This window comes from Nyctereutes procyonoides, unplaced genomic scaffold (genome assembly GCF_905146905.1).
Source record: "Nyctereutes procyonoides isolate TBG_1078 unplaced genomic scaffold, NYPRO_anot_genome, whole genome shotgun sequence".
NCBI classification, from domain to species: domain Eukaryota; kingdom Metazoa; phylum Chordata; class Mammalia; order Carnivora; family Canidae; genus Nyctereutes; species Nyctereutes procyonoides.
In genome coordinates, this window is record NW_026575135.1 from 319,403 (window position 1) to 332,612 (window position 13,210).

The 13,210-nt window shown below is 43.1% G+C and overlaps 1 protein-coding gene across 2 annotated transcripts in view; it reads left to right on the forward strand.

Moving 5' to 3' along the window:
* Positions 1–352: 352 nt before the first annotated feature.
* C5 (complement C5) overlaps positions 353–13,210 on the forward strand; it is a 76,496-nt gene continuing 63,638 nt past the window's right edge. The window contains exons 1-4 of one of the 2 annotated variants that reach the window (XM_055302065.1): positions 353–462; positions 4,088–4,280; positions 7,163–7,325; positions 11,249–11,319. In XM_055302065.1, coding sequence (XP_055158040.1) covers positions 398–462; positions 4,088–4,280; positions 7,163–7,325; positions 11,249–11,319 — 492 coding nt within the window. In that variant the 5' untranslated portion in view covers positions 353–397. Of the gene's footprint in view, positions 463–630; positions 803–4,087; positions 4,281–7,162; positions 7,326–11,248; positions 11,320–13,210 lie in introns of those variants that run through there. The other variant, XM_055302066.1, reaches the window with a different exon arrangement.

Consider the following 13,210-nt stretch of genomic DNA (forward strand, 5'->3'; position numbering starts at 1 on the left):
CTGCCAGTGTCCGAGTGGACCTACCAGAGGTGTGCTCGCAGGTGACCCATCGGAGCGAGTGTCCTGGTCAGGAGGGGAAAGGCCGAGGTCCGAGGCTTGGTGGCTCTGGCATGGAGCCGTTCATGACGGTGCCTAATTCCCATGGCAGAATAGCCTTATTTGTGTGAATCAAAAATAAATCTCTAGATGTAAATCCCTAAAAAATACCTCCTCCTTTTACATCTGGGCACTAAAGGGTGTCTCGGTTCTGATTTTATTTCCCCTACTTAGCAGTCCCTTTTTCTGACATTAATAATTAGCCAGTAAACTAACTTACCCAAAATCTTCAAGCTCAGTTTACTTAAAAAGGAGAGTAGCTTCAAGAGGTTACATCCATGGTTTGCTGCTGCCTCCAGCCATGGGCCTTTGGGGCATACTTTGGTTTTTGATCTTTCTAGGTAAAAGTTGGGGACAGGAGCAAACGTAAGTAAACGAACCCATTTTCATTTTTCAATGCATCTTAGTTGCGATGAGTGAAAAATAAATTGAACAGACGGTTAATTTGAAAATAACCTTCTACTTCCTAGAACACCAAGTGAATGGTCTCATCTGTGAATGAGAAAGTCATGGAAACATCTTGATTTGATGAATGGCTAATAATACGCCAGCTTTATGAGGCTGTTATTTATAAAAATTTACATAAGGGAGTATGTGGATTCCTCTTCAAAAAAAAGCACAAAACAAACTCAGGATCCTACCCTTCCCTGCCATTGATTGCTTACTTGTATTTGGTACACAGGTTTCTTCGTATGTTCCGGGCACTGTACGTAGCACAGCAAGTGTTACTTTGGGGTCAATTTTAATACTGTGATTTGAAAAACGATCATAATTATTTCTGAATTTATTAACTCTTCACAAATTTTAGTGTGATTATTGAAATATTGCGCATTTCAAGGTATGTCTTAAAATACTGATTTTGTATCTAGAAATAACAACTTAGAACCGAAAAGGAACTGGAGAGTATGTAATGGAGTCTACTCATTTCACAAATGAGGATAAATCCAGACAGAGGGGAAAGTGACTTGCCAAAGATCATGCTGCTGGAGGGGGACAAAAGCAGGGCTTTTTACCAAGGACTCTTTGTTACCACTTCAATTTTTTTTCATTTTGCCATAAATATGTACGTAAAACTAGGTGAAATATAAATATAGATGTATACTCAGGATACCAAATTTATAACACTCTCCCACCCTTGATCTGATCTTTGCACGGGCCACAATCACCCCATTCCCCAGGTGGTGGTTGTAGATTCCTTTTTAAAAGACAAGTAGCAGAAGTTCAAGAAAGATCGAGATTAGGGAGTTCAAAATAGTGCAGAACTAGGACTAGAACCTGGGTCCCGTGATTCTCAGTACTTTCTCCTCCGCTGTGCTGGCCCTGAGTAAGCATCTCCTCTCTTTCTCTGAAGAAGTGCCGTGTACAGCATGGCAACCAATTTAATTAATTTGATTGACTGATTCAACAAAAACTTGTTGAGCACCTGCCCTGTGACAGGCACTAGGGATATGGTAGATGGTATGAAGCTTGCATTCCAGGGGGAGAAGCAAATAATGGGTGGATGAATGAACCAAAATGAATAAATGAATGAATAAGGTCAGTCGGGTGGTTATTATGCAAGGAAGAAAAACACAAAGGAGTCAGAGGGTAAGGAAGTGATGGGGCATTACCCCAAACTGTAGAGAGGAGAGGATCTTTAAGGAAGTGACACTCAAACAGAACTCGAAGGAAGTGAGGGGGGAGCAAACTATGCAATATCTGGGGAGAAAGAACATTCTAGGAAGAGGCCAAAATAATATTGTTGCCTCTGCAAGCTCAGTGGCCCAATCCTCTTAAACTATCGAAAGAAAATAAGAAAAGTATACTATATTTTTTTAAGTATGATTTTTTTTCATATGAATAGATTGTGGTACTGATAAACCAGTAAGGACCAAAATCTGTATGAAGGGTGATTCCAGAGCCATCTTTTAGGAACTTCTAAGTACCGAATATTTTATGTTTTATCACTGCCGCCACCACATGGACAATTCAAAATTAAAACAATATTTTTTTTCAGTTTCTTCATCTTTTTTTTTATTTTATTTTTTATAAATTAATTTTTATTGGTGTTCAATTTACCAACATACAGAATAACACCCAGTGCTCATCCCGTCAAGTGTCCCCCTCCGTGCCCGTCACCCATTCACCCCCACCCCCCGCCCTCCTCCCCTTCCACCACCCAAAATTAAAACAATATTAAACTGAAAAAAAGATACAACTTATAAGAATGCTGAAATTAAAATAGGTTTTTTCCCCCTAGAGTTTTCGGATTGCAAAGCTCTTGCTAAGTCCAGTTTAGTCTAGCAACTGGAATTGTTAATTCAGGAAACAGACTGCGTGGGTTCAGTTCCTAACTCTGTAACGTAACTGTGTGACCTTGGGCTGCTTAATTATCAGTCTCTTCATCTGTAAAATGGGAGTAATGATAAGACCTTTCTCACAGAGTGGCTGTGGCAGTTCAGTGAGTTTATATATCCAGGGTCCTTCAAACAGTGCCTAGCACAGGGCAAGATTTCGGGAAATGTAGCTCATCAGCAAAGCTTAGCTTTTCTCCTTTTCTGCTGTTCCTGGGTTACTCTGCGAGGACTTCAGATGATGGTTGGAAGTCTGGAGATTCTTTTCCCTCTTCTACAATTTGTTTATAAGTGATTCTAAATTACTTGTCACAGAGGAGACAGCCAGATGTTTTAAAGGGACTTAATTGCTTCCAAATTAACTTCCCTGTTCCTGAAGATCTGCTGACTTTTTAGCGTCACGAGTTCACAAGGGCCTGCAGGAACTGTGCAGGGGGCAGTGGCGCGGGGCCCAGGCCTGTTCAGCCACCTGGATTAGTCACTGTGACCTTTTGGGCTGAAACACACTTCTCTCTTCCTATGTAACAGCACCTGTAGCTCTCACTGTTCAAATTAGGTACTTCCATGATATTTAATTAATAAGCTCGTTAATACTTTTAGGTTTTCTTTTAATGAAACAATGAAAATCACACGTTTTTAAAATCTTATTTCAAAGACTTATATACATTGATTTCCATTCTTGTATAAATCACATGAAAAATGAAACTGGGAATAAGAGCCTATGGATGTGAACATAGCTTATACCCTTGACCTCAATCATACACGTTAACGACCGGGAGAAAGACCTGAATATTAGGTGCTGCCTCATTCACTTATAAGGCATGTGACCTTGGTCAAATTATCCTCTTTTCACTTGCAAACTGGGAGTAATCTTAGTGTCTACATCACTGGCCTGTTGCCAAAATCAAGAGTGGAATACCGAGGGCTCACGCGGCCTCTCCGTGGGCACTTAGCAGCATCATCGCCGTCGTCTACGGTTGTTACCATTCTTCAAAGACCCTCCACACTCCTTGCATTTCTAAAGCCATCCCGAGCTCACTCTTACCGTGTCCTTTTTTTTACCCACTCAGCGTAACACAATACTTCTAAGATAACTTCCTTTTAACTATTTAGTGAAATTAATGCATCTTAACATTTCCCGAGTGGGAAGCATGCTATAGATGTTTTCATTTACGTGTTCCCACTTCCTCCTTACTGCAAGCTGGTCAAGAAGGTGATTTTTTCCACAGGTAAATCATTCTGGTCTTAGAAACACTATGTGACTTTATCGTGGCCCCTCAGCCAGTAGATGACAGGGCTGCAACTCCAGCCCTGGGGCCTTTTGCCCCTTTTCTTCATTGAGCAAAAACGTTGGCCCTATTTGCATGTTCCAGTCAACAGCGCTGAAAGTCTTTCTCTGCGGCAGCAGCTCAGGCAAATTGTTGTTATTTCTAAATGTTAGCTAACTCTCCAGTTCTGTTTCTCAAGCCTTGATTTTAAGCTACTTCCTCTTCTTAAAGAAGCTTCTACTTCTTTAAATCAAGTAAGTTTTGATTTAAAAATGATCACTTTTAAGAAAATCTGCCTATTTGAATCTCTCAAGTGAGATGAAAAAATCAGAACTATAACAAAACACATCACCTTCAGGTATTGGTCTTACTCTTTTCCTATTCCAACAGGTATGTCATCTCAGCACCAAAAGTATTCCGTGTTGGAGCCTCTGAAAACGTTGTAATTCAAGTTTATGGATATACTGAAGAATTTGATGCAACAATCTCTATTAAAAGTTATCCTGATAGAAAATTTAGCTACTCTTCAGGCTATGTTACTTTATCCCCAGAAAATAGATTCCAAAACAATGTGGTCTTGACGGTATGTGTTTATTATTCATTTTCTTCGTACGTACAGAATATTCTCAATAAAATGTGTACCAAGTTTGAATGTTGATAACGTAGAGATCTGGCCATTTATATCCCTCACCACTGTGTGATTATTAAGTGATGTCAGTCACCAATGATAATATGGACGAAACAGAAAATTCTAAATAGGAGAGTTGTGTCTACTTTTTGAGCGATGCATGTAAATTATAATGTTCATATTGGAAAATAAAATTATACTAATGCAAAAACACTTGGAAATGAATTGAAAATGCTTATTCTCTCTGAAAATTATCATTATAAAGAAATAGAAAAATACAAATATGCATCTTGATCTGTAATGCATCGCCTACAAAAACCCAAGGATGCAATTAAACGTTTGTTAGTTTAAATTCTAATATTGGTCAATTATTGCTTCCAAAACTAATAAAAATATTGATTACTAAAGTGAACAGCTCGTCCTGACAACCTGTAGTTAACATAAAGAACAATATGGATCAAATAACTTCTCCTTCTATTAAGACTATAGTGTACCTTGGTTAGAGAAGGGCTTGCAACACATCTCTTATTTAAAATCCGAACAAAATATTATTTTCATACTCAGAATACTGTTTTAAATTCTGATATAAGTTCAAATATAAAAACCCAGAAAAATCAAACACTACTAGACTTAGAAGGGCCTCTGAGGTTCATTTAGACCAATGTTTCTTTAAAGTGAGCTCTTTAGAAAGAAATTTAAATTTTAAATTTTAAAACAGCTGAAGATTAGAATTATATTGATATTTAGTATTTTGAATTTATTTTGTGAATTTATTTTGGTTTTATAATTGATTATGTAAAACTCATAAGGAGAAGAAGATTACACCTAGTCTTAGGTTTGTACGTATTTAAGAACCTTTAGGGCAGCCCAGGTGGCTCAGTGGTTTAGCGCCGCCTTCAGCCCAGGGTGTTTCCTGGGGTCCCGGGATCAAGTTCTGCATCGGGCTCCTGTGAGGAGCCCGCTTCTCCCTCTGCCTATGTCTCTGCCTCTCTCTCTCTCTGTGTCTCTCATGAATAAATAAATAGAATATTTTTTAAAAAAGAAAATTTATAATAATAATTAGTTTTTATTATATTATAAATAATTAGAAATCAGCACTGAGAATCCTCCAGAACATTTCATCCTTTAAAAGAGGTCTGTGTGTTACTCAAGTTTGAGAAACACTGATCTGAATAAATTCTAACCAAATGCAAGAATTTTCGCATGTATGTTCTTGATTGTAAATGCTCGAATTTCTTAAATACTTCCACCTACTAGATTACATTAAAATTAATTTTCCGATTAATTTCAGTGGACACTCTTCTCCGATGTCACTAAGATTTTTAGTGTGCTGTTACTTTTAAGTTTAAATAAATCAAATTTAACTACAATAAAAAAATTCAGTTCATGACTCATAGTAGCTCCATCCAGGGGCTCATGTAACCACATGTGACCGGCAGCTGCTGTGTTGGACAACGTAGATATTGAAAGTTTTCACCATCGTAGAAAGTTCTCATGTCTCGTGGAGACTCAGATAATCAATTGAAAGATTAAGTAGAGAATCAAAACTTGAGGCCTATCTTTACCACTTGATTTTTAAAAAATATTTATTTATTTATTTATTTATTTATTTATTTATTTATTCATGAGAGACACAGAGAGAGAGGCAGAGACACAGGCAGAGGGAGAAACAGGCTCCCTGCAGGGATCCCGAGGCAGGACTCAATCCCGGGACCCCAGGATCACGCCCTGGGCGGAAGGCAGGGGCTCAACCTCTGAGCCACCCAGGGATCCCTCAGCACTTGATTTTATCTCAACCTTATAACATATCTTTGTTTGCCAATTGTCTGAGGTTATGCCAAGGCCTTTTCTGTAAGGAGGGTCCCCTCGTTGGAGGGTCACATCTTATTTATTTCAAGTCATACCTTTAATGAATCATTTTTGTTCACAGTTTCTGTTCCTTTAAAGTGGAGAAAGATTTAAAGACACTTGCAGGGCAGTCTGAGTGCAGCATCTCCCTAGGTTGTTACCTTCTCCCAAACTTTGACAGCGTTCTCACACGTTTGGCTCCACAGCAGCTGGTTTTAGTGATTAACTTGGATCCCATGTTTCCAAAGCCTGAGTTTTCATAGAAACACTTTTTTTTTTAAATTACTCCTTATGTATTATATGTGTATATCGTGCAATGTAAAGTGGATAATTACAATTATGCACGTGAGATGAGAAAGCATGCGGCTCAATCAGTGGGAGGAGAGGGATGGAGATAGAGTACAACGTGTTCTGAACATCAGTGAGGATGTGGAACTGAGGGAGTGGACGGCATGAGCTCAGTGCTGATGGAGTGAAAGTTTGTGAAGAAGCTTCAGTAGGAGTAGTTTTACTAAATATATATAAAATCTAGGAAAGGGATTCCTGGGTGGCGCAGCGGTTTGGCCTTTGGCCCAGGGCGCGATCCTGGAGACCCGGGATCGAATCCCATATCGGGCTCCCGGTGCATGGAGCCTGCTTCTCCCTCTGCCTGTGTCTCTGTCTCTGTCTCTGTCTCTCTCTGTGACTATCATAAATAAATTAATTAATTAAAAATAAAATAAAATAAAATAAAATAAAATCTAGGAAACATGGAAACTAAAAGACTTAATTGCTTAAAGCTAAATATTGACTATGATATTTGACACTGACAGGCTTTGGGTAGAATTTATTCACTATTCTGGTTTTCGTACTACTTGTTAAATGGTTAAATACACATACTCATTTTTGTTGTTGTTGTTGTTGTAATGAGATGACCATGGTGTTAAGAAAATCAACATGTTTTATAACCTAAAAATCATACTCTAAAACGTCAACATTTTCTTTTACAGATACAACCCAAACAGTTGTCTGGAGGACAAGGCCCAGTTTCACATGTGTATTTGGAAGTTGTATCGAGGCATTTTTCAAAATCAAAAAAAGTGCCAATAACGTATGACAACGGATTTCTCTTTATTCACACAGACAAACCCATTTACACTCCACAACAGTCAGGTAGGATATAAGATGCTTCTTTCTCTGGTGGAGAAGAGGGGTGATTGACATATTGTAGAGATTTTCAACACTTAAAATTAAGTGGAGACAAGTTTCTAACTTGCTCAAAGAGTCTCAACTCCCAATGACTTTTACACTTATAAATAGCATTTTAATTTAAAATTTGTATAGAAATTGTGAAACGAGCAATTGATTTATTTTTTTTGAAATGAGCAATTTAAATTTTTTTAATTAATTAATTAATTTACTTATGATAGTCACAGAGAGAGAGAGGCAGAGACACAGGCAGAGGGAGAAGCAGGCTCCATGCACCGGGAGCCCGATGTGGGATTCGATCCTGGGTCTCCAGGATCGCGCCCCGGGCCAAAGGCAGGCGCTAAACCGCTGCGCCACCCAGGGATCCCTGAAATGAGCAATTTAAACTTAAATATAAATTTTAAATGCATATGGAAACTACAAAATCAACAATTATATTATCTGTCCCACTGGTTATTTCCGTGAAGAGAAAAGCTTTTTAAAAATCGTGAAATGTTGCGTTATATCTTATTCATTAAACAAACATAAGATGTAATTGCAAATATAATTTTGGCAACGTGAAAATAATTTATTATAGAGCCATGTTCATGTTTAAAAAATAAAAAAGGTTCCTTGGGCTTTGGAGCTATTCCTCTAATTCAGAAAATAAATCCAACCCTAAGGGATCAGAGGTTTCGGCAAAGAATAAGCTGGGTCACAGAAATAAGTGGATATTAGTTTTCTAAGGGGACCTACCTAAGAAAGTTTCTAATGGAAGATGTTCATGTCCGTAGTTCTGTTGGTGGGAGAAACGGCAGGATGGGGATAGCGGTCGGGCTGTGTGATTGAGACACGGCTGGACGGATTCCCAGTGAGCCAAAGGGAAAACCCAGTGAAGTGTAAAAGCTGCCCACACACGGTCACTTGTGCGCAGGCGATTGAATCCTGAACCTCCCCGGCTCACAATCACTGTGGGGCACGTCAGGGCTGGAAGAGGACACAGTGGGGGCCACGTAGGGAGCTTCCCAGTGCTAATGGGGCCGGGAGGCAGGTGGACTCCGGAGACCCTTTCCCACGGTGCATCCCTGCTACCTGCTGGTGAGGGTGCAGGTCGAGGGACAGAGCGGAGGGGCCGCGCGGCAGCAGGAGCTCCTGTTCCAGGCTCGGAGTGGGAAGGCCCCGAGGGGAAGGGACGTCGCTCAGCTTGACCACGCTGTCATTGCCGGAGCAGAACCGTCTCTGACCCCAGGAGGACTCGGTGTGCACACGGAGCCCGTGGGCCCGGGCCCGTTAAACCGCGATCAGCCCTAGAAGCTAGTGCATGTTTGGCCGCATCCTCCTCTTCTATTAAAGGGCGAATTTAGAAGGTTGGAGACTCTGGAGCCAAACTGCGTCCAGACCCCAGCTTCGGCTGTCTGAGCTCTGCGCCGCTGCCCTTGTTACCCCTTGTTACTCGACCTCCCCGAGCCCCACTTTCCTCTTCTGTAAAACAGAGACAGTCAGAGAACCCCCCTCCCAGGACTGTGAGAGGTCGGTGACTTCACACGGGCCGAGCGCCCGAACCCGTGTCCAGAGCAGGGGAGCACTGGGAAGGTGCTTTCCCCTACTGTTTGATCTGTGGGACGGCACGGAGCCTTATTTACGCAGAAGAAGGAAAAAAATTACTTAGAAGTAGTTCTCTTAGAAATTGGTTAAACCTTGCTATCTGGAGCTCCCAGGTCCTAATCCACCCACTTAATCTGAAGATCCTTGGGGGATTTCTTTAGTATAAGCATCTTTAGGGTAAAGGCTTCAATCTCCAAGGCTTTGAGGGATAAGGATTTAGAATATTGACCCAAATCCTCCAATTCTATGCAGTCTGTGTCCCGCTTTCCCTCCACCTTTATCAGTCACCATCTCCCCGTCGTCTGTGGAAACCAGCCAAGCTGACCTGTTCTCGTTGCCTTCTCACTCTATCCCTCCTCGCTGCCCCCACGCGAGGCCTGGTGCATTCACCCGCCAGCCCCACCTTGGCCTTGCTGACGTCTGCTGCACCCTTACGTGTCACCGTGTCACCCGTGGAGCAGCCTGGCCTGGCCTCTCTGACGGCGCCAAGTCTCCCCCTTCTCTGCTCTTGGGAAGCCAGGCCGTGTGCACTCGTGTGCATGGGTTTGCTCCCTCCTGCACCCCCTGGAAGGCTTCCCTGGGTCGCCCCCCTGCCCTGCCTCCCGGTCCAGCACAGTGCCTGCACGGAGGAGCCATTCAATACATTTTTTAAAAGCCTAATAAGCCCTATCTGTGGCACCAGGGAATGCTCTTGATGTCGCCTCCGGCACACTGTTGCCATGAAGACAAGATGAATTTTCTTTTTTTTAAAAGATTTTATTTATTAATTCATAGACACAGAGAGAGGCAAGATGAATTTTCTTTTTATTTTTTTTATTTATTTTTTTTAATTTTTTTTAAATTTATTTATGATAGTCACAGAGAGAGAGAGAGAGAGGCAGAGACACAGGCAGAGGGAGAAGCAGGCTCCATGCACCAGGAGCCCGACGTGGGACTCGATCCCGGGTCTCCAGGATCGCGCCCTGGGCCAAAGGCAGGTGCTAAACCGCTGCGCCACCCAGGGATCCCAAGATGAATTTTCTAATCTCAACACAGACTGGGTTAGAAGGTAGATGAGTAGTCGTCATAGAAATAGTAATACTAAAACAAAAATAATAAGCATTTGTTGAGTGTTGTCATGCACCAGGCAGTGTGAAAGCCTTGTCTCATTTAGTTCTCATAACAGCATCAAGCAAGATGCGAGCCACTCTTTCTTACAGATGAGGGAGCTAAGATTCCGAGGGACGGAGTCCCCACCCCAGGACCCCAGGAAGTAGTAGGCGAGGGAGTGAAACCAAAGTTTTTTTTTTAATTTTTATTTATTTATGATAGTCACAGAGAGAGAGAGAGAGAGAGAGGCAGAGACACAGGCAGAGGGAGAAGCAGGCTCCATGCACCGGGAGCCCGATGTGGGACTCGATCCCGGGTCTCCAGGATCAGGCTCTGGGCCAAAGGCAGGCGCCAAACCGCAGAGCCACCCAGGGATCCCCAATACTGACCCTTTAAAAGGCGTATGGCTCCAGTTCAATTTTATTTTGCGAGTAAAGTTTTGGCCACGAAAGGACTTGAGCATCAGTAATGAATGTCAGAGAAATCACAGTATGTCACGCTGGAACGATCGGCACGTCCCAGGCAGCTAAGAGCTCAATTCTAAGCAGATGGCCGTTGGTGGAAAGGCAGGGACCTATTAGTGGGCAGAAAGAAACGGAGAGAACTAACTGTTCTTGAGCTCTTGCCGTTACTCATTTAACAATGAGGCAATAATGGTCGGATTCGGCTCAATGAATCTAACAAAACCACACAGTTCAAAGCTGCCTTCAGCGACAATAAGGGGCACTTTGGGGCCTTGCTGGTTTTTCTACGCACAAGAGTGTGTAATTTTCAAAATCAAACTGATTTTCCACTAAAACCTACAATCCTAATAGGAGACAATATATTATATTCCCGTATAACCATACGGTAGCGATCACTATTTTGCTATAATGAAATTCTCAGTAAACAATGGCGTAATGTGTGTTCCCAAAAAGTTGTATGGAAATATGACCTAATAAACTGGACTCTACTTAAATCCACTGGGAAAAAATGACTCTTTAAAGGAATCCAAGAGGATTCCCTTCAAAGGAAAATAATCTTTAGTAACTTATATGTCTGTAACCTAAGTTTTTCTTTCCTTTAAATATGAATTTTTGTGCATTGATTTTTGTGACTTTTAAAAAATTATACTCATCTCTTTTAAGGATGATCATTGTAAAAAAAAAAAAAGAAAGAAAATCAAAATACCCCGTGTTTAGCCGAGGTTTTGATGCTATCAATTGTTCTTACAGTAAAGGTTAGAGTTTACTCACTGAATGATGACTTGAAGCCAGCCAAAAGAGAAACTGTCTTGACTTACATAGTAAGTATGGTATTTATTTAAATAACAGCTTAACTCGTCCTCAGGATAAGCTGCATGGTCCCCTAACCCTGCCCTACCGTCACACTAACTCATCAATGTTGGGTCAACGGTTATTTAACATCTTCTGTAACATTTGAGTCTATACCTCTACCACAGATACATGCAAAAAGCTCGTGAAAATTACCTTTCCGCAAGTTATGACTTTGAATGAAATCCTTTATATCCTTCACTATTTCTTTCCTAAAGAGCATCCATCAATTGCTAAGAATTGGCTGAATGTTAATCATTACGTATGAGATTTTTGGTTTGTATAATTCAAGATAAAGCACCACAGTCTGGGCCCTTACACTCAGGAATCTCAGAGGTTAGTGACGTACTAACACATGTGAAAAATAGTGTCAGACGGTGAAATAAGGGTCAGCAGTTAGCAGCCCTTCAGCAGCTGTGACACGCATAACAGAGTGACGTGCACACGCGCAGCAAGCTCCCGAGGTCTTACCCAGTTCGTGTTACCACCCTGTATGGTTTCTGGGGGAAATAGCTGTGCACCTGTTAAGAGTCGGTTTATCACCTATGGTCTTTCCCTAAAGGCTGCAGCACCTTTTCTCCTGTGAACAACCCTATACGATGAAAACCTCCCCAGACCCCAAGTAAAAAGGGGAATGTACAGGGATGACCCCGAATGCTTTACAGCTCACGAACGCCACAGGCCCTCGCAGACTTCCACGCCCGACTATTTTATACCGAGTGACGTGAGTGCGCCGAGGCTGTGGTTGATAACTGCAGCTCCCCCCACGAACCCCGGCGACCCAGAAGAGGTTAGGGAGGCCCAGGGACACGTCAAGGCAGAGGTGACCCTGGAGCTGGGCCTGGAACAATGAGTAGAACTGAGAGCGGAGGAGGAACAGGGGCGGGTTGCGGGAAGGGGGGGCCAGAGAGGCCAAAGGGGGTCGGAGGGGGGAAGCCACCCGACCGCAGAGCAGGGGTGTCCCCGCGAGCCCAGGGCCAAGATTTGAAAGTTAGACCAGGGCCAGACAGTCGGACAGGCGGGCCTGGACGCCAGGGCTCCTGGGGCAGGCTGTAGGGAGTCACTGAGGGCCTGGGGCCTGGGGCCGCTGAGGGACAGGACCCAGGAGTCACTGCGGGGCTGCTGCAGAAGAGTCTGGAAGCAGGGGGAGGTGGCTGCTCAGCAGGGCAGTGCAGGGGGCGGCCTCAGACTGCCCGGGTGAGTCGGGGAGGGTCGCGCTGAGCCCCGGGAAGCCCGTGGGGCTGCCGAGGTCACAGCAACGGTCTGCGTGTGTCCACTTGTCCTAAAGCTGCGAGGCCTTTCCTCCGAACCCAAGATCAGAGTGTAGTGTAGACACACCCACTGAGGGTGCTGGGGGGCCGAGCCCCCAGCGCAGGCAGCTGGGATCTGGTGGGACAGACGTGTGGCTCAGAGAGAGCAGAGCGGGCTGCGGGGCTGACGCCCACCTGCCCTGGGGCACAACTTGTGTCGTGTTGTGGGTTTTTAAGATGCAGGCAGAGGGAGAAGCAGGCTCCCTGAGGGAAGCCGGACACAGGACTCGATCCGGGACCCCGGGGTCATGCCCTGAGCCAGAGGCAGGTGCTCCCCCGCTGAGCCCTCCAGGCATCCCTAGAATGGGTTTCAATTAAAGACATAGACACGGGGTTTTAAAAAATAGTGAAGACCGTCCTATTAAGAAATAGCATCAGTTTTCCAACTGCAGCAGGAAGGTCTTAAGAAGTGAGATAGCAAATAAAGTGGCTGAATGGTATAGGGTATAGGGTACACGTAATGGTATAGGGTATAGGTAATGGTATAGGGTATAGGGTACAGGTAATGGTATAGGGTATAGGTAATGGTATAGGGTATAGGGTATAGGTAATG